Source organism: Netta rufina, assembly GCF_964035555.1.
Source record: "Netta rufina genome assembly, chromosome: 22".
Lineage (NCBI taxonomy): Eukaryota > Metazoa > Chordata > Aves > Anseriformes > Anatidae > Netta > Netta rufina.
In genome coordinates this window covers 1882394-1909877 of record NC_140146.1, presented here as the reverse complement: position 1 = coordinate 1909877, position 27484 = coordinate 1882394, and the positions used below count along the sequence as shown (strand labels likewise).

At 48.4% G+C, this 27484-nt stretch overlaps 1 protein-coding gene across 3 annotated transcripts in view; it reads right to left on the bottom strand.

Annotated features, from left to right (window-relative positions):
* The window catches only part of SPEN (spen family transcriptional repressor), a 65215-nt gene extending 38088 nt beyond the window's left edge, over positions 1-27127 (bottom strand). For all 3 annotated transcript variants that reach the window (XM_084300090.1, XM_084300091.1, XM_084300092.1), the window contains exons 1-3: positions 27017-27127; positions 9847-10167; positions 6045-6521 (exon numbers count right to left, since the gene is read on the bottom strand). In XM_084300090.1, coding sequence (XP_084156216.1) covers positions 6045-6521; positions 9847-10167; positions 27017-27099 — 881 coding nt within the window. In that variant the 5' untranslated portion in view covers positions 27100-27127. The remainder of the gene's footprint in view (positions 1-6044; positions 6522-9846; positions 10168-27016) is intronic.
* Between the last annotated feature and the right edge of the window lie 357 nt (positions 27128-27484).

Here is a 27484-nt window from a genome sequence, read left to right as displayed (position 1 = left end):
ATTCTGCTGCCACCATCCCTGTACTCAACCTCAAATGTGCTAAGCAAAGACTGATCTGATTGCAAGCAGCCTTACAGCATTAAAAATAAAATCTCTTTAATGGGATGCAACATAGTGAAGTCATTTGAGACACTCAAAATAGTTGTCATTGTTATAACACAGAGGTACTTTTGCAGGACCCTCTTCCTTTGCTTCCAGCCCCACACAATGCACTTTTAAGACTCCCAACGTGAAATTAATTTAACGAAAGAGGGCAACCCTTCTCTGCCTTTAGAGAAATGCAATTCACTTGGAAAAAGGCAGCAGCAGCAGATAAACTTCTGGGCCCTGCTGCAGAAACGAAACTTACACACACACACACACACACACTGACAGACCAGATTTAGATCTACTCCTACTTCTGCAAATTTAGGAAGGGGCTTAATTGCTCTGTTATTTTGAGCCAGCAATTAACAGTTATTATTGGGACCGCTGGGGGGGGGGGGGGTATTAATTGCAGCAAAACGTCCACAGTTCTCTGGCAGCATGCAAAACCACATTTGAACACGACGATGTGAACACGTTTAAGGATTTTATTACACAGGAAGAATTCCAGCGGGTGTTTCAAGATGTTTGTTGTGTTTTTTGTTTTTTGTTTTTTTTGCCACCGCGTCCCACCCACCCACCCCACTGCACAGGGGTCCTGTCACAGAGCGGGGCAAGAGCCTCGGGTGGCCGAATTTTGGGGCCAGAAGCCACCCGCAGCGGCAGGGGCTGGTGCGCGGCCCCGTGAGGCGAGGCGAGGCGAGGCGGCCCTCGCTCCCTCAGCCCCACAGGCGCCATTTCCATGGCCGGGCGGGAAGCCCGCCCCGGGGGCGGCGCGGCTCGGTGCGGGGCCCGGCCGGCCGCCACCGGCTCAGACCGGTTCTGAGGCACGGCTCAGCCCCCCCCCAGCCCCTCCGGCCCCTCACGGCAGCCCCGCGGCCCTACCAGCGCCCGGTGCTCGGTCCGAGGCCGCGGGGGAGCCTCGCAGCGCGGCACAAAGCGGGCTGAGCTCGGCTCCAGAAACCCGAGACGCTCCCGGGGGCGCCCGAGAGGCCGCTGCCGGTGATACTGAGGCGAGCGGCAACGCCGAAGGACGAAGTGAAACCGCCAGGCAGCTGGTGACAAAACCCCGAGACGCTTTCAGGCAGATTTTTTAATTTTCCGTGATCGGCGCTTCCCTCTGCAGAGGGATCAAAGCAGCGCACGGCTGCGTGCGAACAAAAGGAAAAGATGAGGTGTTTTCGCCTGGCTCTTACTGGGGTTTACGGTTGCCTTTGTGGTATTATAAAAGGAGGCTTTCTACTCCATGGAATTTTTTTTGTTTTTAATCTTAACCCAGTTCTGTTTCCCATACAAACAGGAATGTGCTCAACCCCTGAAGCTTTTCACCCTACTGGAAGAGAGCTCCAAAGCACTCAGGCTATCTCTGCAGCGCCTTTTCAGCAAAAAATTTATGTGCCATTATTTAACGGCAGCAAAGGCCACCTCACAGATTATTAAACCAAGACTGAACAGCTGCCTTTAACCTACTTCTCCTTATTTTTCAGCTGTCCCCACCAGAGGCATCTCCCAACCCACTCAAAAACCCGAAATCCCCCCTCCAAGGCCGTGATTCATCGCATGCTGGCAGACAAACTGAGCGGAAAAGAGGAGGTGAAGACAATGGGAGGGAAAGGTCCACATTATGTAATGAAACCAAATTCACTTTCTGCTTTCACTTCAGTTGCTTAAATGCACTGAGAACCCCCCAACAAATAAAGTACATGGGAGCTTCCACGGGAGGGTTCACAGAGCCTGTTTTTCCCATCATTAAAATTCTCTTGGCAGCATTTTTCATCAGTTTATTTCAATATTAAGACACGCAAAATAACACATACGTATTCCGAACTGTAACTCATCGCTCCAGAAAATATTTCATCACAGATTAATCTGATTAAAAAAACACATCTAATTACTTTATGAAAGCCTTGCCCATTCGTCATTAGAACTTTAAGTATAGATGTCACAACCATGGAAAAAATCCATTTTCAGACATCTGTCTGCAACTTCTTACAACAGTTTTAATTCAGCACTTCAAGAAAGACTACGCTCTCCTAAATCTTGATGAAACTTTACATCTATGTTGCATTTGCTTTTATAACTCCACAGAAAGCTCCATTTTATGCTACACGCTGTAGCCAATTCTTCTTCTAGTAAATCAGTATCCTCCAACATAACATCCTCAACATCAGACAACCGAATAAGCACCTTAAAAAAAGAGGGCAGAAGGAAATCTCAGGTCACTGAAATGTAACTCACACCCACATGCACATGCAGTATTCGCAGTTTCATATTCTGGAAACCACCTATAGGAAATCAAATAGTTCTGCCAGGATTTTGTAAATAAGTATAAATTCCATTTCAGCACAGCACTTCACCGTGTGCTCAGCTTTTAAGAGCAAAACGTTCCACTGCTCTCCGTGCCATGTGATTCAATACATTGCTGCAGCAAAGCTTTAAAAATAATCACTAACACATGGAACAGTAAGAAATGTGCAAAGCCATTTGACATTACAAAACTGAAAAAAAATGCACAGAACTTTTTTTAGCTCATTAGAACACCTCGACGAGCAGCCGAAAAAGAGCATTTTCTACAGAATACAGGGGGAGGGGGGATTCTTTCAGGAGGTTGGGCAGGGCACGAGCAAAATCTGGTTTACTTCCTATGGGATTTCATACTTTTCATGCATATTCAGCTTTTTCCATGACACAGTACAAAAAGTATGTTTGCTAATATATCATTTGTGCTGCACGTTCAAATCAACAAAATGGAGAAAGCAATGCTTCTAGTAGCAGTAAATGCAAATACAATTTTCTAGTTTGTTTTTTTTTTTCCTCTTTCAAGGAGATCGAGAAAACCCAAGCCCCCCTTTCTGGTAACGTGGGGAATGAGAAACCTCACGTGAGAAAACTTCACGGCGCAGGCTGTGTCGCTCAGCCCCATGCGGGTGCCAGGCACAGGGTTCCCGTCGGGCACTTCTCCCATCCCAGCCCAGTGGACGGCTTCCAAGAGGCCACAAAATGCAACAAACAAGAATAACGCTACCGGGTATCCTGAACAATTGGCATTTCTGGAAAGGCCTACACCTACGTTGATTTTGTTTTTGTTTTGTTTTTAGTGGTTCACACATCAAAAAAGATGGAAAGCCCTGCTTCAGAGAGCACAGTTTATTTTGACTGTGTTCTTTCTGGTCTTATCTTCTAAATTACTCCTTTGCAGTTCCCATTACAAATCCCCTATAAATGCCTCTGAATATACATTTGAAATGAAGCCTAGATGAGATCAAATGCAACAAACTCCAAACTTTTATGAAATAAAGGCTTTGTTCATTTTTTTTAAATAATCTGCTGGAGCGTCTTTCCTGACGCTATTAGCCAGGAAAATCTTCACCATTTAATGGAAATCGTATTTACTTTACACAGCTCTTAGAAAACCACAACACAAGGAATGAAGCCCAGACTTCTCCTTTCCTACGAAACTGCTCCTTTTTCACAGGACCTAAGGGATGGCGCCACACAAACAAAATTCCCAGGAGTATTTAACGCCCTGAAGTTTTCACAGGCCCCAACACTTGTCCCCGAAGACTTCGTGGCCATGGGTGGGTGACCCACCTCTCTAGGCAAACACAACGCCTCTCGCCTTTTCCACCAAGAAAAGAGACTCTAGCAACAAAGTTCTTGCACGCAAACAATTACAGAGCAATTCAGTGTGGGAATGAAATGGGGCTGAATGGAATGGAGTAGAGTGGAATACAGTTGGAAGGGACCTCTGAAGACCATCGAGCCCACCTGCCTGACCACTTCAGGGCTAACCAGAAGTTAAAGCACATTATCGAGGGCACTGTCCAAGCATTTCTTGAGCACTGACAGGCTTGGGGCATCAAGCACCTCACGGGACGGCTGGTTCCAGCCCTTGACCACCCTCATGGCAAAGAAAATTTTCCTGATGAGACTTCTGACTGATAAAGACCTCATTCATTTCTAAGGGTCACAAAATCGACCATTTCCACCTCCACGAGGGGTTCACATATTCACATCGCCAAACTCAAAGTGCGCTAAGAAGAGAAAAAAAAGCCCACTGGTGTTTTGTAAGACTTCAAGGCCAGGTAGGACTTTGTTTTACAAGGTAAAGATATGGTTAAGTGTCTACTGTCATCCATCTTTTTGCTGTGAAACATGTAACACTGCTTTGTGATCCTTCAAAATGAACGGTATCTGGCAGATTCTATTACCTGCTCTACTGAATTTGTTTTATTAATATGACAAGAAATGTTTGTTTCCCTTTCCTCCCAGAGTATCATCCAGTTTTCCATTACTAGAAATACAAATTGCCAAGAAAATGAAATGCTAGAACACAGCAGACAATGCTTATCATCTGATTAATCTTAAAACTTTGTTCCAGTGGGATAATATTTAGACCTCTAAAATTCAGAACAGTATTTCACCCAGTCTCAACATCCCAACAGTGAAAAAAATATATAAACACCAAGAGTTTCTTGGACTTCCTTCTACCCACTTTGCAAGCACAGAAGCACCAGAACAGGGAAATTTTCCTGTGTTTTTTTTTTTTTTTTCCCCTAATGTAATCTTTAATGTAACCAGGCATTCTTTTTCACATCTTCTCTTGGTTTTTGAGATCTCTGAAGTCTCACCAACTTTTAAGCCGTACTAAGTGTGACAATCTCTGACAAAAGGTTGTCTTTATCTAAGTGTTAAGACCTCATGGAGAGCGAGGTGTCGGAAATAAACACATTAAAGCAGCCCAAAAGTCCTCTCCAGTGCTCTGCAGGTGCCTCTCTTTTCACCACCTTTCCAGCCAAGATAGAACCTGGATTTCTGAACACAGGAGAAAACAGTAGCTACAAGGATCACCGCTGCACACCTTCCCCAGTGTCAACCCATCGAACCCTTCTGGTTCATGTTCAAGCACGTTTCAAGCACATGTTCAAGATTTTATGAGAATGATTACCTTGGTTAGTGTTACCAGCGGTAAAATTCCATTCAAAGTGATAACCCAACACCAAGTATTTATTATACTGATACATGTAGTTACTTAATAAATATTTTCAGTTTTGTAAAAGAACATTTCAGTTTGGAAATGCTTCCAACTCTGGAAACCCTTCTGAAAAGCAGAGCTCCTCACCAAACAGCATAAAACACTCACAGGTACAATGGCAACTTCTCTGTTTCCACTCTTAGAGTGGATCTACCCTCAAAAAGCCAAGTATCTGAGAGGCATTTCAAGATGAATTTTCAAATTACGAAAAGAAATGCAGTGGCTACCTCTACAAGTCTTTTTTTCTCCCGTATATAGTTTATAAAGCCACACAAATGACAGAATTACAGAACTAAGGACATGCATTTATCACTAGGAAACGCATGCTTGGGTTTTTAAAAAATCTTCCAAGTCCACAATTTTTGCTGTGAGGAAATGGGAGGAGAAGGAAAGAAAAAACAACGTATCACTCTTTTAAATGTTAGTGGTAATACGGAATTAACAGGAAACTGGCCAATAATACTGATCATTTCCAAAAATATTTCACAATGTGCCCTGTAAAAAGTAGCTTGACCTTAAGATTCACTTATGCCCGAACATAAGCAAATAAAATAATTACTCCATTCTCCAAGCACGGAGACAGCAGCCAGGGATTCAGCAGGGCCTTGTGTTTGCACATCCCCATTTCGCCTAGCTAGCACCTTACGGACACTACACGAATCCACCGCAGAAAATAATCAACAACGGCAACAGCACTCCCCTCGGATTTGTTTCGTGCCAACTTGGTCTTTTTACTTTTCACGCCAGCTTACTTCTACACCAGTGAACAGTGTACTGCTGCAAAACACCTTCTGTTTTCACAGCCTGGGCTCCCAGTTTCTTGCCGTGTGCCTCAGGAAACAACACTGGCCCAGAGCACAAGCCTCACGCACCGGTCGCGTTGGGTCGGACAACGCCACATCAGTCGCAGCCGTGAGTGACCTACCTGTCGCTGCTGGTACTGCTGCTGCTGCTGATGGAGTCACTGCTCGAGGACCGACTCCTCGACCCGCTGCCACTGGGGGAGCGCGCGGGCCTGGACGCTTGGCTGGCCAGCCGCTGTGGGGACTGGGTCCGGGACTGGGACGAATGCGGTGACCGACTCCTGCTGTGCTGGTAATTCCGTTCTGGCCTTCTGCCTCGTACCTCCCGTGTAATATCATCCCTGTAGATATCCCTGTGTACCACACTGGGCAATGTAAACTGCTCCCGGGCCCTAGGTTCGTAACGGGGGTCGTGAGCATCAAAACGGTTTGGACTTCGACTCCGAGAAGTATAATAGAGCCCATGTTGTAAAGTCCGCTCTCGAGGATCTCTATAGTAATCCTGATCGTAATGTCTTGTCCGATCAAATCCTCCCGTCCCCCGTTCATGGTGTCCATAGGCACTATGTTCATAAGCACGCTCCCTGTTATCTGAAGCCCTGCATTTAGGAGGGGGGAAAAATATTTAATCAATCAGAAAGGGGCAAGCACAACTAAAAGCAAATCATGCAAACATTCACTTCAGCACTGAATTTATTTTTGCAACTGCTTCTCCACTAAACAGCGATAACCTATCAAGCAAACACTGACAAACTTAAAACATTTTACTTGACTCTAAAGTTATATTCATATACAATAAAGCTGAGCAATCATTTTGTTTTAAACACGTATTAGGCTTTCATGACCAGCACCTTGCCTGCACAGAACAAAATACTGCCTTCTAGTGCAGACTCCTCCTTTAAATTGCTGTGAGTTTTTTTGTTTGCTTGTTTTCTTTTAAATGCAGTAAACAAGGAAAACTTCATGTTTTAACATCACAATAAGCAATTGTTTTCTATTTTTGCTTTAGAGCTTCAGAAATTTTTCTTCAATTTCATAATTACTGGAGCTATTGTAATTATCCTTCTGCAAAAATGGCATCATAAATTGGGCTGTAGCCATGAAAGCCTCAGTGCAAAGCATAACCTAGAGGTAAGAAGCTGCTTTCAAAAGGGGTAGTATTACCCACACAGAAGCCCAGAAAATTAGGGGTTTTCTTGTTGCTGTTCTAAAATATTTCATCCTCTCAGGGGGGATTTTGCTTTTTATCAGAGAACTATGCTCAACTCTTGTTAAAGCTGCATACCCTAAATAAACATCCTGGTTACTGATGTCAGAATACTTAAATTGCAAGTATTTGTAACTCCTAAAAAAGATGCAGGCCTGGAAAATATACTAAAGCCCTATACAAAGAGTATAAATTAAGTTTTTCACTAGGTGTTTGTTGAGACTGCTATTGTTACTGCAATCACAGAATTTGTTATCTTTCTAGGCACGCTAGTTTGAAGTAGCTATGACCCATTTTGTTTTAGTATTTCAAACATTTTGTATGTCAATTAAGGAAAGCTCTATGTTCTAAGAATGTTAGTGTGATCTCTCAAATAAAGATATAGCAAAACTGACAGATAAAGTTAAAGGAACATTACGTATGGTTTAGTAGTCTAATTTAGACAAATACCAGGACGGTATGTCTAAGTTACCTCCACAAAATGAAAGATCAAGAATGATTATGTTGAGCGTTTAAGAAATACTTGCAAAATTCTAAATATGTCAGGGTACCCAAAGTTAATTTAAAAATTTAATTATCCATCTCATGAAGGACATTTCAACCTTTTCCTCAGCCTTCTCAGATTCTTCCTTCAGAATCAATTATTAGTCACTTCGGTCCCCTGAATCCTAATAACCCAATTCCTCCTTGTACTTCCTCCGCCTCTCCTGCATCACGGGTCTGCCTTCCATTTAAAATGGCAGAAATATTTCAGATATCTTTTATAAACTCGAAATCAGATTTGAATCTTTTTTGATTAGCATCTCGGGAAGTTCAATTCCTTCCCCAATGAATCACTAGATCCTTAATCCTCTAAATATATTCACCCTCTGCTGTTCAATTATAACTCATTTTCAGGCTTTCTGCAGAACTCATGTCTCGCCTGCATTTTTTTTTTCTCAGAAATTATATGTAACAAACTACCTAACCAGTGCAATAGAAAATTTCATTAACGTATATACGTGCTTAAAATTCATTGTTGCCTCATCTCCTGCTCACAACAACGATGTTTTTAAAGATATTTCAGGGTCTAGAACAGAAACATGTCTCTTTTCTCCCCCTTTTGAAGGACCAGGATCAACATTTTTATAAATGATTGCATTTAGCATCCTACAAAGTGTTAATCAGTGAAAGCTGATTTAATCAGGTAAGAGAAAAAGCAGTATTTTCTAAAGGGTTACTGCTATAGCTGACATAAAAGAACAAAGTCCTTATCCATGAGAAGGACACAGAAGACAGACAGAGGAGCTAGCAGAGCTGAAAATCTAATGGCTACAGTGCTTTTTTGATTTATCTATTAGTACTAAGTGCTACTGGAGTTAGTGGAAAGAGAGGGTTTGACTTGGGTTAGGAGAGGGGCTAATATACACAGGGCAGGACATACCAACCTTTTCCAAGTGTGGAAACACGACCTATATTCCCAATTAAATCTAGGGAGAGAATTGTGAACATAACTTCCCCAATTTTGGCCCCTCTTATAGGGGTAATCCACCTTCTTAATGGGCAAGGGTGTCAAATGATATTTTAGATGAACCAACAAGAAAAAAAAAATCTTAGTGACAAGACAAAAAAAAAATCCACTGGAAGCAAGTAGTCCCAGACTGAAACCATAACTCTGAAACCCCCAGACTTCTTTCTTGAGACAGAAGGCACTTAAATAGATCCATTATTTTAATTTCCAGCCCTATGACTGAATCAAGCAGCTGGTAGTTCACCCAACGCACGAGGGCACTCATCGCTGTTGGCCAGCAGGCATCCTCTATCCGCCTTTGTAACCATCCAACCCAGTCATTTTTGATTGGTGTATCCACAAACTGATTATTAGCGCCACGTCCTTAAAAACTAAAGTACGTTTAATGTGGAGCAGCAAAGAGCTTTTTAAGAGACTAGATAGTAATCCACTCCCCATGGCTACTGACGTCTTGATTGTACACCATCCAATAAATTCAAGGCAGTAGTTCTTATCCCAGCATTAAAAAATATATATAATTTCCAAAATTTAGTAATGTCCATCAGCTCTTTTTGTCAATACCATCAGAAAGAATAATCCCAATAACTTGGAAATGATGTAGATCCAAAATGGAAACATCACAAGCTGCCTTCGGTCTTCTCCATCCGAGCGTTATTTCCATGGCTAAGTGTTGTTTGTAGAATCCAAGGGACTGTATCATTAAATTCTACTAGGAAATTTTTGGTGACAATCCAATTAACATATAAACTGCGTATAGTGAGAACTGAGAACTAGGCATCAAGCTTTCACAGAATTTTAGGTTCTAGTATTCCGAAGATACTCCATACAGAACTTCACCACATGTTGTAGTAAGATAACTCCATCTGGCAGTAGGGATACATCCGAATAAGGCCTTAATATTATCCAAGAAATGGAATCATTACTTCTAGAAAAGAGTAACTCCAATATCGATGCTGGCCAAAGGAAATCTTCCATCTTAAAACCACCTTATTTCAAGTGTAGATATCCAACCAGCTGCAGAAAACATCCTCTATGGATCCACAAGGTACCAGCCACTGGGATAGAAATCACTTCCGTTTCCAACCCAAAATAGGAAACATAGATAATTCCCAAAATTTTAAATCCATCTGGGGCCCCTTATATACGAGTTTGTGTTTCTCACCATATCAAATACAAAATACCTGCCTAGAGAAACCTTGGAACTTACCCATCAAGTCTCCGCTCATAACGTCCTTCCCGTGCATGAAGTGATGGTGGGGGGCCGTAAGTGGGCCCCCCGCCACCTCCTCTGAACCCAGAAACCTCTCTACTACGAGATGCTATGGAAACTGTATCATCCAATCCCCGAGCAGCACTGGGAATGGTTCCTGGTTCATTATAATCCGTCCGTAGGTCTCTATCTCCCATTTTGTTGACAGAGTTGTGTGCCTTCTGCGCACTTTTGATGTCCACAAAATCCACAAACGCTGCCACTCCGCCTTCCGACCCCCTCTTAGGGAGAATTTTGACACTTTCAACACGTCCATATCTGCAAGAAAAGAAAGGAAAAGAAAAACTATTAATGCAAGCAGAAAAAGACTGTATTTAATAACATTGCCTAGAGAAAAAACAACATCAGTTTCAAACCATTTGCCCTTCACGCATGGCAGGAAAACCAATCTCAAAACACGGCAGAGGCTGGAGGAAGCATTTCCAAAACGGGGGGAAAAAGCCAAATGCCCTTTCCAGAATAATTTCAACCGCCCTCACTTTTGGCTAGCCTATCACGCAATCTCCCTTTTTATAATAACAGAGCAACAGCAGCTGAAGAAATAGAAAGGCGTTTGCAATTAGAGCAGCCCTTCTGATTTTTAATCTGACGAGCAAGACATAATTAACACAAAACCGTGTCACAATAAGTAAAAATAAAGACATCCCGAGAATCTTCTTGAGAAAAAAATGACCTTGACACAGCAACTCCACTGCCCTGCTCTGCATATAACCCATGCCACCAGCCCAGCCCCATGCAGGACACTGCAGGAGGTGGCAGGGCACCTCCAACCCTGAGCGCACGCCGCGGGGTTTCTGCAACGTGGGCACTGCCCGGCCAGCAGCTGCCCAGGAGAAAAAAGGCACCACCTTTGTGCACGTGAGAAAACATGATGTCAAATGTCTCTAAATACTGGCATCGACTCATAGCAGAGAGGATTAATGGAAAGGGGGAACAGGGCAGTATTTTAAAAGAGCTTGGAACCGCACGTCACGTTTTGGTCATTCTCTCAGCCAGGTTTAGCCAAGCAGGTAAGGGCTTGTGACCTCAGATGTTAATCCATGACAACAAGAGGCAAAAGACGTATTTTGGAATGTACTGGCAAACTGGAAAGGGATACACAAATGAAAAAATAATGAAGAAATATTTGTGAACTGTGTAAAGAACTATTGCAAAATTTTTTCTATTCCCAAAGGCAGCACAATGCCGAACAGATGTAAACAGATCTTAAACAAGAAAAGCTGTTTTCAGCTACAGATGCATGAAAAAAACTAATACAATCGCCCGTCTGATGAGCAAATGCTGTCAGAACCCGCATCTGACTCCAGTTTATGCACGGCTTTCAATATACCTTCATACTTCGTCATTGTTATTGGATGACTAATTCTTAAGCACGATTTGAAAACCTGCCTCCTCATTCCAATCCGACCTACTCTACTTCATATGTGATCTGGATTGGATTTAGGCTTCATTCTTCTCTATTTTCTACTCCACCAAATACGGCACGCTGCTCCTTAAGGGATATATACGCAAACAAGAGCATCGTTCAAGCCAGCCTAAAAGCTCCTTGTTAGATGCAAAAAGGCAGGGGCACGCATGGGATGCGCTCGTGGCTGTGCACTGCCCAGAGCAGAGCTTGCAGCCCTTGTACTCACGGGTCCAGCACAGTAATGTTCATTCTCAGAGGAGCTTTCTAACCTCTGATACCAAAGAGATGCACTGGTCATTTTTTATTATAACAAAAAACAGCAAGGAACAAATGATGGTCCTGCAGGAGAGGTTCTTCTCCAAGTCTGCACCCTTTTGAGGCTGGGTGAGGTTACCAAATCTTACCTTGAAGGCAAGATTTAGAAAGACCAGGAAGGTAGAGCACGTGTTTCCTAAAATTTTTGCAAGGGAAAAAAAAAAAAGGGCCTGACTGGATGTAGCACGTGTAACGAGAGAAGCAACAGGAAAGGAAGAAGGGGGAAGGAAAACAGGAAGAGCCCTTTTGAAAAAAAATTAGACTGATTGCCATGAACAAATGAGACAAAAATACAAAAAATAACGAGGTATGTTAGTTACCATCACCTAAGCCCCTTTATCGTGCATTTCAGTGCCAGTTCTCTACAAACAAAAGAAAAGCTGTTGCAATAGGACAGTGCTTTAACTTTGCTTTCCTTTGAGTTTTTTTTTCTAAATGCTGCAGGTACAGAGCTGACTGGTTCGAACATGTACCTTCCTTTTGCTCACTGTTTACACATTTGGTTTCTGGCAATGTGAGTCCACACTTTGTCTACAGTCTTTCTTTAAAAAAAAAAAAAAAAAAAAAAAACGTAAATGTCTTAACACTCCTCAAAAAAACTGAAATCCTAATTGACCTCTCTGACTGCAATCACCAGAGCCTACTTAATATGAAGTGCTGCCTGCCAGTTACATCAGAAATGAGCTCTCTGACTGTTCCCACTCACTATCCTGATAATTCTTTTATTCCCTAATTTTGAAATCACGGCACGTACCTGTTATTATAACATACACACAGACAGACCTCACCTATTTCCTTTGGCTGCAGAAGATCCAGAAATGTGCTAAAACATTCAAATATTCAAACTAATGCTGTCCAGGAAGCGTAGAAAATACAGAATGTCAATGTAGTATGCTCCTCATCTACCAGCAAAATCACCCAGCAAACGCACACCTCTTGCAGGCAGAGCTCAAATTTTATATTGGGAGAAGCGTACTTTGGTTGCCAGCTATTTCAAGGATTAAACAAAAAAAATAAAAATAAAAATAAAAATAAACTGCTGTGAAATGTGGGACAATGTATTTTTTTTCCCTAAACCAGAAACGGGTGGGGGAGGCTCCTCCTGTATTCCCCTGCAGCCACAGCCCTAAATCACCCTGCTCGGGGCAGGCGCGTTAATCCAGCCCCACAAATACACGCCACTGTGCTCTGGTGTCCTGCACCGTGCCCTTGCCGAGCCCCGGGGATAATCTGTAACAATCGTCTTTGCTGCAAGCCAGGGAGCTGGGAGGGGGGAGGAGAAAGGGAGCAGAAGCAGATGGGGGGACAAGAGAAAACCGAGATGCAGCGAGCCCTAAGCAGGCGAGGCCGGCCGCCGACGGGGAAGGTCCGCGTCCTCCTTGCCCGGCGAGGTCGGTGCCCGGGGACCACACGCATCCTTCGGTGCCGCGCCACTGGGACGAGGACCGCATCGCTCCGCATCCAATCCCCGGGGGAGAGGAGGGGAGATCTGCAGTGCCGCATCACGAGACGGGTTACTGCAGCAGAACAACACATGGCAAGAGAACGATGCTCTCGGGAGGGCTGGGGGAGGCGAGGCGGCAGCAGACGGAGAGCAGAGGCAAGATGGAGGCAAAGGCGCTGCGAGGAGCAGCCGACTGCGCAACGCAACCTTTGTCCGGGTCCCAAGGGCTGGGAAGAGGGGACAAAGGAGGACCGGAGGCATCGCCGCGACCTTTGGTAATGTTCGCAGAGCGGCTCCTCTAAAGCCGCGCCGCCCATCCCTGCACCTATGCGTCAGCCCCGTCCGAGCTGCATTTCACAATCGCTGGCAGACCCGGCAGAAAACAAAGAGGCGTTCGCTGAGCTCTGAATCCACGGACCCTAATGAAAGCAAGGCTTTTAATGCCTCTCCGCCCGGGGAACTCATGACGATTAATCATTAGCTCCAAGCCCGTCCCGTATCGTAGCGAAGCAGGCTGGGGCCGTGTTTTCAGAGGGGTTTATAGTTCAACCAGACCCACAGCCGACACACCAGGGCTGTTATGTCAGCGAGCCCCTCCACCAGCGCACGATTGTAACACCGCGCGATAAACAGAAATCTGGTGGCCCTTTCAGAAAAAAAAAGTTGCTAGCTAATCACCGCCTGAACAAAGCTACGCTAATCCAGCTTTTCAGACAAAGAAAAGGAATTCGTCATTTAACCATTATCGGTTTATTCACTGTAGATCAAAGCACCTCTATAATCAAGCAGCCGAAATGTCTCTGGGCTCTTGGCACGGCCTCTCGGCACGCTCCTGGCGCCCCAGCCTCCTCCTGTACTGGCAGACAACGCGGCGGCTGGGGAACGCCGCACGCCAGCGGTGCTGGCCCGAGCTGTGCCGGCTCCCCGGGCACCGCATCGCCACCGGCCGCAGCCCTGCTCTCCTCGCCGCGTGCAGCGGGCGTCTTCCCGGGCATGAGCGGCCTCTGCCCTCCTCGAGCAAAGGCGTTTCGAACAAAGGGCAGATGACGAGAAAGCCAAATATTCAGTAAGCCAATATTACCATTTAGCTGAGTGGTTTTATAAAGCGGTTAAGCTCCTTAAGGATGGCATATGTATGGTAGGAAAAGGTAGCTTGGAATCAGAGGGGCGATCGCTTCTTTAATTTAAACTGCTTTCCTTGGTTCCCACTTTAATTCGGATCACCTCCTCATTTCTCATGCTGACTCCCCCAAGCCTGCAAAAACCCTTCATACCCACCCATTTCCAGCACTGCAGAACTCTGCAGGTCAGCCTACAAAAACATCACCCGACTGCTGGTGAGAAGTCGGCGCGATGCTACGCCCAGTACTCCTGCACGCGAGACACATCGCAAGATCAAAAATAACACAGGCTTCCTGTGCTCGTTTCTGCACCGCTCATTAGGGGCACGATTTGAGAAGACACACCGCTGCGAGGGGACGACTGGGTATTCTGGATCCACTTGGGCTCACTTCGACTACAGCCAGCTATCTTTAGCCATCGGGAGTGCACGGGCGGCGTTTTGTGCGCCGGGTTATGCTACGGCGCAGGCAAGTCACGGCCTGCAGTATTCAGTAAAAGGCGCACACAGCGTGAAGCTTTCCCCCGCCAATCGCGTTCCTCTGCCTCTGCTGTTATTTCATAACAAAACGATGTGACCTGAAGTAATACTTAGCCAGATGTCTGCCTCGCTTCTCCTTATTTGTAACGCCAGGCCAGCCCGCGTGCTCCCGGAGCTGCGCTTACTCCCGTGGCGGGGCAGCGCTGGCACCGAGGCTGCCGGTACCGGCTCCGGAGGGATCCTGCCACCAGGCCACCTCCGTGGGCGTCCCTTCTGGGCTCTCCTGCTGGCATGGATCACCGTTCCCCAGCCCACCACCACCTCTTTTTAGGGAACACTGCTCAGAGCCAAGCCCCAGGGCCACCAGCTTGGCCGTGGCCCTCGCTGTCACGCCACTGACGGCGCAGACCATGGAGAGGGAGGACAACAGACCTAAGAAACCATGTGCCACCATATTCTGTGCTTCATGTTCATTATAACCACGTACTTTTCTTGCCATGGAAAATATTTAGGTGCTTTTACGTGGCACAAGCCTTTGGAATTACATTCAGCTTCCAGTCATGCCTTCAGCAGAGGACCAGGATATCTTTGGTCAAATATCATCACATGTCTAGCACAGAAGGAAGACTTGAGAGCTTACAGATACAGAACAGAGGAGTCTAAACAAAAGGTACTCAGACCACACACAGACTGCATTATTGGGTTTGGGTCCTTTCACGAGAACAGCAACCAATCGATAGCAGAAAGCAAACCCAGAGGCAGGCCATAAATAAGTGCGTGCGCAGGGCTGGGACAAAAATAATGCACGCTAATGGAAACGTAATCTCAGCAGAGAACGGGCTGAATCCCGCAGTCCTGGAAAACTACTTAAAATGAACAGCATGCGCGGGACCGTCACCTGACAAGCCACAATTGCTCGTCTTTGTAAGCCTGTCACTCAAACCTGGAGAATTTGTCAAACAGGATCACGAACGCTTAATGACGACCATGGAAACGTACGCACGGCCACCGGCCTCCGCTGGCAGCTGCTGTGCAGGCAGACCTCGCTGCAGGACTCGCTGCGACCAGCTGGACGCCACTGCCCAGCACCGAGGGCGCCTGACCACGCTCCGCACGGAGCACCTCAGAAATCCCTCACCTGTCTTTGAAACTGAACAACTGGCTCTTCAGGCTCGCGGTGAAAATACTGTGACGTTCCAGAGTATTTATCTAATGCACCTACACACACGCCCCTTCACAGAACCCAACAGCACCAGCGTGGAACCCTCCTCCAAGCGCCCCATCTTCCCCCGTTTTCCAAGAACAGGGTTCTCAGGGGAAGCACGCAGGGACGAAACCAAGCAGGACGAGGGTAGCGGCACAAAGCTGCCAGCAACGTGTGGAGCACTTCCAGCAGCCTCCAGAGATCCAACGTATGGCACGGACGCTCCCTATCTCCAGCTGCTATGTCACGTTAAAGATGGCTAAAAATAAAGCAAATTCCATGCCTTTACTTCTACCTTTCTTTGCACAAAATGACTGTTTCTACAATGATAAGCCATCACAAGCGGCCGGGGTAGCGTTCTGGATGATCAAGAGTAGGAGAGCTTGTCGGCGAGTGGTGAATCCACACAATGTAAGGCTTTGAAAACCTTTACCTTCACAAAACCACGCAAAATAAAAGCTCTCCGTATCACAAGGAGTGCCGGTTTTCAAACCGTACGGCGAACAGACCTTGTGGCAGCAGTGATTCAGAAACACGCCCTAATTACCAAGCTCCCATGCTTTTCTAGATTGCAATCTTAGATGCTTTAAAACTTGTTCAGAGTGATCTTTATTGGCTCTGAGACCTTTCAGAGGGGGAGGGGTGGAGAATAAAGTTCTGCAGGGCATTCTTGCTAGCTCTCTAGCAATAAAGATTTTTAAACAATTCTCAAAGTTCAGGAGCACAAACCATCGACCAGGTTACGGCGCTAAGGCAAACTGCTGACGTGACGGGGCTGAACCCTTAACGCGCCGACCCCAACTCCCCTCAGCCCGAAATACTAGCCGAGCCCAGGCCTATCCTGCATTTCCCTGCTCGCTTTAGCCTAACAGCATTTTATGGGAAATCTCCCAGCTCTGACTACAAACAGGGGTTTTGTTAATGAGATACAGCACGTGTTTCTGCCACGCACTGAGAACAGCGAGGGCTTTGTCTATGCTCGTAATCCCTCAGTAAGAGATGACAAAGTAGGAAATTAAAAAGCTAGCATAGGCACATTCACTGATACTTCTGATACCTGTTATTTAAGAGCAACACGCTCGGCATATCAGATAGTCTGGTAGATAAATCCATGCTGAAATAAGCGCTCGCCTCTTGCTTACAGCTCAGCTGAATGCTCCATTTTAGGATCCAAAGTAGAAGTCAATCCTAATTACAATATTTTATTTACATCTTCATGGCAGAGTCACCGTCTGGATACCGCCGAGGTGTTAATACGCTGCGTTCTGGGCACCGGGATCACATGAAGCAAGCTGGGAAAAGCCCTCAGCCTTGCCCGGTTTCACGCAGCACCTCGCTGCAGCTCCTGCAACGCCAGCCTTGCAGTCAGAAGGCAAACCCTGACCGTCCTGCAGCGAGGGGCTGCGTGCTGAACAGTGTGGGCTAAAGCTCCATCAGTACAGCTGCCATGGCCACGCAGCAAAGTGACAGAAGCTCCATTGGTAAGGAACTTGTGCCAGCAGCCACTTCTGCACAATGGAGGAGAAGTACACAAGCAGCCATGGCAGGGCTTACCGGTAATACACATTTTCGTATTATTAAAAAAAAAAAAAAATCAAAGCAGCTTTGTGTGCAGTAATAATGAAGACTCATTTCTTATGGATGCATGTCTTGAGGTCGAATTCCCTGGCGTCCAATAAATGCCAGTTCCCACTGCAGCTTTTCCCACGGTTAGGAACACCTCTCTCCCATGTGGATTCTTTAATGTCTAATAAGGGTTGTACGCACGCTGCAGCTTTTCTCTCCATGGGGCCGCTAATCAGGTCTCCCTCCTCTATTAAAACTGCTTGTTTTCATGAAACGCGCAGGAACATTGCATCTCTGAGACTGCGAGCATCTCCTCTGCCCTCGAGTTTAGCTGAAACTGGCTAACGGGTTCTACAGTGATTAGGGAAGATATGCATGCAGGGCAAGATCACATCAGTCTTGCTCTCATTGCAGATCAGAATATATAAGAATTAGACTGTTCTTGAACAGTAAAATTAATCCCAGAAGCCTGTAGAGGTTACAGAAATTTGCAGGAGCCCTGCAAGGCAGAGAACACACTCAACCACACTCTATCCAGGCCAACGCACCGTGATTCTCTCTCCTCCAACCTACACAGACGCACGGCACCGCGTTACTGCGCACTAGATGCACTGCCACCAAATTCCATCTCCAGGGCATCTCTCCTTCCAGCTTAAAGCACAACTGGCAGATTTTCTTCAACAATACTGGTGGCGATAGGCTACACTAAATGCTCTCTGAACAGGAATTGCCCAAGCCTTTTCATTTGAGTGAATACTTTTAGGATTTGGTCGGATTCGATTTTAAGAACATACTTGCACTGCAACTGTAGGGGCATCTCCTGCTTAATCAGGTTTTTCGTTCTTACATGAAAGGGTAAATCCCCATCTCAGTTTTGCTTCTCCAAGCCCTGCTTTGCATGTATTCAGCAGCAGATGGAGGAAAATGCAGAGTCATAACATTATGGTCTCCCTGCCATGCTGTAAAGTACTTTAAATACGTACCATCTTAAGGCTTTACGAGTCTCGGTGATCACCAGTTCATACTTCTCTAGTGAAACAAACTTTATAACCTGTCTTCCTACAAGGTTTTATAGGTTTTCCAAGAAACTGTATTCCAGAAGAACATAAAAATAAAGTGGATTTGTCTGCCCTCACCAAGACCATCCCAAGCACTGGAATCACTCCTCCCCATGAACCACCACCGTCTGAATGAGCAACCAGCCTCAACAACTTGAAATTCACTCCTCACGGAAAGCAGCCATAGATCCACAGCCCTAGAGACACCTCCAAGTCCCCGACCCCAGCAGCTCCCCCGCTCCAGGCAGGTCACTCTCTTGAAACCAGAGGAGGAATTGTGCCAGAACCCACACTGACGGTGCTCCTCCTGCCCTCCCTGCCCTAACGCAGCCAGCTACGGCAGCGTAACCACCATGAGAGAGCCTTCCTGACGCTGTTCTGCTGATCTGCTTCACCCCCAGATGCCCGCTGTCAGAAATCACTCTGAGGTGAGCTAGGCGAGAGCAGGAACAGGCACCCCAGCGGTGGGACCAAAGTCTCCAAGCAATGGGGAGGAAGAGATGCTTCCTGAGCTCTGTCAGATCCCGCACATCTCAGGGTTCCCTCAGCCACATATACTATGTCAGCGCTGAAACCACGCTTACTTTTTAAACATAGCAAAGCTTCCCTGCTACTAATACATCAAACCAGTTTGAGAATTCAGGAGAAGACCAAGGGTTCATTTCAGCTTTGACTACAAGGAGGTCACTGTGCACATCGTTAGCCACCTAGGCGCACACTGAGATGGGTTTCCGAGGGCTGCATCTCACACATACGAGCATGAATTCCCAAAATTAAATCAGATTTGATTCTGTATACAAGGAAGACAGTTATCCATTCTGAGCTTTTATTCTCCTCACAGTCAGGATGTGAATGAGGCCGGAAGACTTTTTCCTCCAGCGATGACTACTTTAAACATCCAACTTGGCAATTTATCTTTCTTATTTTGCCCTACTGACTGTTCCGGGTCACCCACAGCTGCCACAGAGCGCCTGAAGAGGGAACGCTGAAATAAGCCTCTGTGAGCTTTTTGGCAGCCGCCCCCGCCGGCGGGGACAGGAGGCACTCACGCCAGCAGCACGATGGGACGGACCCCAGCTCGCTCCATGCGACGGGGACATCAAGTTATTCATAACGAGTCCCGCAGACAGAGGACATCAGCAGCTCAGGTTTCTACCTGGAGGAAAACTGATTCACCACTCGTTAAAGTTACAGCCTGGCAGTGCTCTTTTCATTGAGCTAAAAGATTACTCCAAAAACCAGCCGTGATTGTGTGCCCGGTCACGACTGTGACAAAAGCTTGGTGTGAACCCAGCTCTAGTTTCCTACCACATCAGAGGGTAACAGAAGACACGTAAGGTCTTGTGCTTGGATAGGAGGGCATCCAAGAGGAAGACACAAACAAGTCACCATTGCCTCCATCTGCAGAGAGCGCTGGCGCGAATCACCTATCCACGCTGCTCCCAGGGATGTTGGGATTTACCTCGCTTTTCGGCGTGAGACCAGGGCACGTTCAGCACGCTTTCGTTAGATTTGGCCACGCACGCCACAGATCTAAGTGTACTAAAAGAAAGTGCTTTCAATTTTAAATTGTTGAGCTTAATTAAAAAGGGGAAGAGAAAGGAAGCAAAAAAAGCTCCCTTTTGTTCTTAAAAAGTGTCTGGGTTTTTTTAAACAGAGACTGGTCACCGAGATAGGCTGCCGCTCGTCTCCCATGATTAGTTTCTCTGAGCGGAAAATTGATGTTCCTTTCGCATCCCAATTCTGCTGCATTCTCACCCAAGTCACCATGAATATTTGGACCTCAGACAACGCATGAATATACAAAATAGCGTACGGAGCCAGCCGCACGCAGTGCTACAGGGTACACTTCCAAAAAATCCGTCTTGAGAAGTATGTTGTTTCAAATGAATTCAGAGACACTGCCTTCATAGTCAATCTACCCCGTTAACAGATCAGATTGCAGCAGGCCCTGGAATATACTGTGGTATATTTATGAAAAGTCTGTAACTGTTTATTCTTTTATTAAGGGATGTTATCTTCACACTACAGGATTTTACAGATTGCATGCGACGATTACACAGTGTTAGTAGGTTAAACAATAACTATGGAAATGCAGAAACCAAAGCAGTCGCTGTGTTTTATTCATTACACAGAAGTCATCATCACATCTTAAAACATTACTGCAGACGGGCATTAGAGACGGGTTTTTGGACCCGAGGAGACCGGAGCTGACATGACCCAGCCACAACGGGAGCTCTCCAGGCAGGCGGAAAGGCAAAGGCTCTGGCGTTGCCCTCGCACGTACCCTCATCGGGTCCGAGCCAGTGCCTTGCAAGCTCGGCAGCAAAAAAGCAGCTTTTGTCTGATGTTCATTAACTGTTCAAATCATCTTCAGAACACTACAGAGACTCATGTGAAGGTAAGCCACGAGACTGGTTGTACACTGTGAATTTCCATCTTCAGGCTCATATTCCTCCCACGAGATTTCTAAATTGGCATGCCGAAGACGCAGCTAAACTCAAAATCTTATTATGGAGAGTAATCATATTTTCTAGTTTATTCCTTAGTTCATTGTTTAAGAATGTTTGCCTTTCCAGTCTTTGGTTTCAGGGCGTTCGCAGACCTCAGCGAGTTCACGGAGCTTAATAAAAAACACATACGCTGTATCTCACAAGTGCTTATTTTTGGTAGCCACCAAAACCAGACCTTACCCACCCCACAAGCAACTTAACTGCTTACACCCCTGTCACCAGCACCTCCCGGAGCACCGGCTGAAGCAACCTGACAGCAGCCAGGAGGGGCGACCCTCACCTTCACCCCCTCCCCACCATCCCCAAACACCACCAGAACACCTCGCTTTGGCTGTCATTGCTCCTCAAGTGCTTCTTCACGTGCAGAACACGTCCTCCTGCTCACAAGCTGACGACAGCATGAAGCCACCAGAGCAGCCAGTCTGCAGTCGCAGCACATCGGCTCAGGAAAACAAAGCTCTGGGTTCATCCTGACTCACCAACGTGCCCAAGGACTGCAGCCTGCCCTCCACTCATTTGGATATTTGCTTCCTTTCTTATGAAATGCTAGCTGGCGCTTCTTGGCCCTCAGCGAAGACAAGGACCTAATTTTGGACACACCTTAAGACTGCAATAAGGTCATCTGCCGGAGAACTTGGCATGACTTTCTGTCCTATGAAAAGCATTGGGGGAAAAAAAAAAAAAAAAAAACAGTCAACAAGACTATCAAAAACAGCTTTAGGCCTTTCCTAGTCCCCTGTTTTAAGTTGATGAATGGGTTTAATATCCGCGTATGCCTCACAAGGGCTGTTACGTTCTCTGTGCACCAGCCTGCTTTCTCTCTTCACAGAAGGGGTTCCACAGGGAGCCAAATGCTTCCAGCGACCCAGATTCGGCCACGGCAACCCTCAAGCTCCAACAAGCATCTCCCGTGCACGTTGAGCAACCTCACAGAGCTTTTACATGACTGAGTTAGGCATTCAGCAATCCACCAGAAAGGGCATCAGGATTATTTATTATGGTACCAATGGAATTTAGAGTAAGCACAAGAAATACCAAAAGCCAGTGTAACTTCAGAGCAGCCTTTCAGCCAGAACAGGACCAGGACATGCAACCAGGACGCTCTGAAGAAAGTTCAGGCACCAAGCAATGCCGGCAAGACTCACCAGAGGACAGAATTTTGTAACGAAGTACATCCACTTATCTTTCTAACACGGCTCAGCGTTTAAAAACACTTAATAGAAGCTTAGTCCAAATCTGTGCTCGGTGCGGCTCTTCATTAAGTTTCTTTGAAGTCATTATATAGGCATCTCCCTGCCAAGCGTGGCATCACCAAGCTGCCACCTCAAGTGCACGCGAAGAGCAGAACGCGGAGCAGCCAGCGGACCCCAAAGCGCCAAGGAGACACAGCTCTGCCATGGGGAAGAAGCAGGTGGCTGCTCAGGGAGCTTCTCCATTGGGGCCAGGGATGGCAGCACCACCAGAGGTGTTGTGGAAAACGGGGGCGCCGCCAGCACCCATGCTCCTTTAGCCCCTCGACTGAAAAGCCTTCGTGCGGTGCGAGGCAGGCTTTCGCTATGGAGCCGGACCAAGGCTCAGGGAGGCAGGACACGCCTTGTGCCTTCCATGTCTGTCTTTCCCATCCGATTCTGGGCAATTAGCTTAATCCCCATGCCTTAATCCCCCAACCGAATGCCTTCCCATGATCTTCCTGTGTTTTCTGTTCTATAAAACTACAATCACCTTACTGGAGACGTTTGTAAAACGCAGCATAACCCAGTGCCGACACTGCCTGATATTCCAGACACTGCCTCAACAAAGCACAGGCATAAATTTTACCTTCCCCTTCCTTTCAAAGGCGCTGAGCTAAAAAGGCTAGCGCCTGCGCTGTGGAAACACCATCACCTACAAGTGGTAAGAACGGAGGGGAAAAAAAGCAGAAGTAGTTCATTCTGCATCCATATTCCTGCCTCTTCCTCAGATAATCCTAACATCTGGTTAGGGACCTCTATATGCAAAGCTGATTTAGTGTAACTACCCATGTGTTTGCATCTTAAGTGATATCCAAGAACCATCACTAGATTGTAAGCAATAAAAGCCCGGGAACGTATTCGAGAATTTTACTAGAAGGACTGCAGCGCTCCTACATCCAACTCGAGCCTGTTCCTGTGGAAAGGCACCGAAAGACCTGCTGCTGGCGTAAGTGGGCAAGGCTGGAGAAATGGTGCAGTCCTAAATAAACAGCTCCGCCACTGAACAGCCACGGGGGGGTTCTTCCAAGGGTCCCAAGCCAGTCCCCCGGTGGCAGTCCTACTGCTCTGCCCCACGTGGGCTGGGGAGCAGTCAACCAGCATCCCGCTGCACCACCTTCACCCTCAGCAGCAATGCATGGAGCAGAGAGCAGGGAGGCTTCGTGTTCCCAGGCTCCCAACCATCAGACACAACATTTTGTACGCTGACCGAATGTTATTTGGAAGTTACTGAAAACAAACACGTGCTCTCGATTACGCCCATGTACTGCAGAGCAACTCCAAAGAGCGGCGGTGTTGGAAACACAAACTGCTTCTCCAGAGGGTATCCTACACCCCTCGGACCAGGGAGCAGCGTGGCGCCGGACAAAGCTCGCTGCTTTTCCAACAGGCCTGAAGAAGCCTTACGATACTCGTCTCCTCCAGGGCTGCTCTGATCTGCAACGCATTCGCAGTGACTTTAAAGGAAGGCGTTTGTTCCCCGAAACCCAGGGTTTTTCCTGGGCTTGGTTGCCCCTCTGAACATCTTAATTCTCCCACAGTATACGAGATGGCATACCAAAGTCACATGGCACGCAATTAAGCGGCTTTTACTCCTCTTGCCCTTTAAAACACCAATAAAGGGACAAAGCCGTGTTCTTTCAGATTAACTGGGAGAAAACACAGGGAAAAAAAAAATATGGAAGGCCAACACTTGCGCTGGGGACAACTGTTACTATATTTAGTTGCCTTGTTCCGCAAGCTGCCGAGCATCTGTTCCAGTGATGGTGAATGACTTTTTTCCTGCTAGTCAAGACAGCGTTAATTAGGTGAGCCCAGAATGATTGCTCCCACTGCTTCCCCGCGCGCCCAGCTCAGCCCCGACACCCTGCCAGGGGCTCGGCGTTCGCTCCATCTTAACTGCGGACCCCAGCTCCTGGCCCCGATTGCTTTCATATTCAGGAATGCCTGAGCAGCTCACTGAAAGAAAACACAGCACGTTAGAAAGAAGTTTTTCAAAAGGGAGTAGCTGCCTAGGAGAACAAAACAAAAGCCCTGAGTGATTATTTTTTTTCCAATACACACAAAATCACTCTCTTGCTACCCCTTTTAGTATGAAGACAATCTATAAAAAGGAGTTTCCAAGAAAAAAAATAACACTATGTGATAAGCCAAGGATTCAAGACCAACTCCAGTATTTGCTCATCTGAGAGGAGAATTCATAAACAGTGTTGTAACCAATCAAGAGTGTTTTACAACCAAAAAGACAGCTTCTGCAAAACGCCTTCGTCTTAATTCCTTCTCTTAAAAAATGACTTGAAAGACTGCAAACGCCAGCAAGGTGCCCCCAGTAACTGGACAAGGAAAGAAAAGAAGATAAAACCAGCACACCCCTCCTACTGAACACGCCTGCCAGGCCTGAAGTTTCAGAGCCGTCCTTGAATTTTGCTTCTTTGGAAGCAGGATGGTCGCGTTTCCCAAACGGGCTCCTAGCAGAGGCCGGGCGGCAGCAGGACAGCGGGCACGCAGGCTGTGAGACAGGAGCCGCAGCACCTCGTCAGCCAAGGGGACACACAAAGCCCCCGCAGGCAGTGTGCTGCCCAGGCCGGGGGATTCCAGGCGGGCTGCTCCCCAACTCCCTCCCGCTGGCAGCGCGGTGCCGCCAGCGGCCGCTCTCAGGCAGGGGGATGGGTGGGAACTCCATTTCGCCGAGATCAGCTCCGTCTCCTCAGGCTCGCGCTCCAAAGGCGACAGCTCTTCTTTCCAAGGAGGCAGCCCTCCGCCTCGCAGCCGTGACACCGGGCCCCGGCGCACAAAGAGCGCGGCTCCATTGTCCGCGGGCAGTACCTGCACCTCGCCGGCACCCGCGGCTATGGGTACCTGCGGCAGAGACCCGAGCAGCCGGACCCCCGCGGGGGTCCCTCGCCCTCCCCTCTGGTACCCGCACCCCGAGCCAGATGCTTCGAGCGGAGCCCGATGTGCAGAGCAGAGGCACGGAGCGGCTGGAGCGTATTTTTACCCATGTGTTTACTCGTGCGAGACCGGCCTCCTCGAAATGCACTAACGTTGAAAGAAATCTCTTTTCAAAACAAAGCGAGAAATTATAGGAATGAAGGGTTTTGCCTGGCAGCAAACCTCCCTCCAAAGCCACCAATCGAAACTCGCAAAGGTAGAAACAACAAAAAAAAAAAAAGGTAATTAATTCAGAGCCTACCATTTTTTCCACATCCATCTCTAAGCAACAGTACCATAGCAACTTTTTCCTGCTTTAATACATCTTACAAAAGAGGAGGCATGGACAAAATAAGACCCAGGAATGTCAAATTTCCACTTCCATTCGAGTGCCTCGTATTTCCTCAGCTAGCTATGCCTGGAATTACACAAACAGCCCCGCAGCGCATTTTCTTCCCCGAACCCTGCCTTTGTATAACGCCCGATCCCGCGACCTGGGCTCGGGGACACCACAAACCACAGCAAATGCCCGAGTGCCATCCCCTCCGTGGGAGCCACCGGGAGAGCAGCCGACGGTGGCGTTGGCGGAATGCAAGGCTTGGGAGGGGGGGCAAACGTGAAGAGAAGCGACGAGTAAATAGGTCGGCGCAGCCCCCGCTCCGAGCGCGGATACGCAGCTGAACCTTGTTTTTCTTTGTATTTTTTTTTACGATTCCTGTTTTTTTCATTTCAGCTCCAGCCTCGCCACGTCTGGCTCCCAGCCCCGCAGGATCGCCCTGCGGCGGGGCCCCCTGCCCGCAGCCCGGGGGTGCCCGAGCCCCCGCGCCGCCTGCCCACGCCGCCGGGGCCCCGCCGCCATTTTAGAGGCCGCCTGGCAGCAGCCGGGTGTGGGGAGAAGCCCCCCAGGGCCGCTCGGCTTGGCCCAGGGCTGCGCACAGGCAGTGGGGGGACCACGAGCCGTGGCCCCAGAGCCACGGGGGGCACCGTGCCACCCGTGGGGCTGTGAGCGAGGCGGGGGGCAGCACCCACGGCCCCTTTTTGGGCTGAGGCTGCGGGCAGGGAGGCAGCCGAGGCCCGCCATCTGTCAGCGGGCTCCCCGGCCCAGCCTCCTCGCGTGTTGGTAACCACATCTATTTTTCCCATGGTGACTCATTATTAAGGACGCGCCGTCATTTTTCCAGCGCTAAGGCAGCAGAGCGAGGCAGACTGGAGGAAGCTTCCAAATCCTTTCGGAATTTAAAAAAAATAAAAAATAAAAAACAAAAATCACTTGGTGGGAGGTCAGCGGCTGCACCCCGGGCTCGTCACCTTCTTCTTTTTTCCTAGGAGAAGCTTCCAGCGTGCAGCGCCGGGCACCAACTTTGTGCGCGCACGTTTCCCACAGCCACGGTGCTGCCGCGGCTCACGAGAAGCCTCCTCTCGCACGGAACCATGCAGCGGGGAGGAGGAAAATACAACCGTGCAAACAGCCACTACTTCCTCGTGAGCTGCGCCGTGGGAGCTGGGTTCATCTATGCAACGACGACACACCGAGAGGGAGGAAAAAAAAAAAAAAAAAAGAAAAAAACACACACACCAAAAAAAAAAAAAAAAAAAAAAAACACCAACAGCCAACAATAAGCGGCCCGGCCCGCGGAGCGCTGCCCTCGTGCAGGGCTGCGGGGCTGGGCGCTGCTTCCTCCGGGGCTCTGCTGAGTGCCCCCGGCAGCTCCGCCTGGCAGCGGGGGCACGGCCGCGGCCCGCTCCGGAGCACCGGGCGGTAACACGGCACGGCCCCGGTGCTCCGCGCCCCGTGCAACCCCCCCACACCCCCCCCCGCTGCCCCGCGGCGCCACTCACCGCTTGAAGTGCTCGATGATCTTCTCCTCGCGCACGTTCTCCGGCAGGTTGCCCACCCAGAGGTGCCTGGTTTCCCGCACCATGCTGCGCGGCGCGGGGCGAGCCCGCCGCCCCTGCCCCGGCCCCGGCCCCGGCCCCTGCCCGGCCTCGCGGCCGCCTCCCCCCGCGCAGCGCTGCCGCCCGCCGCCGCCGCCGCTCGCCCGCCGCCGCCCCCGCCTCCTGCCGGCCGCCCTCCGCCTCTTCCGCCGCGGGGCCCCGCCGCCCTCAGCTGCCTCCCCCCGCGGCGGCGGCGGCGGCGGTGGTGGCGGCGGCGGGCGGCACCATGGGCTGCGGGGGGGCCCCCTGGCTGCCGGGCGGCGGGCTCCCCCCCCCCCCGCCGCGGCTCCGCTCGCTGCCGGCCGCCCCCCGCCTCGGCCCCGGCGCGCTCGCTCGCGCTTCCTCCTCCTCCTCCTCCTCCTCCTCCTCCTC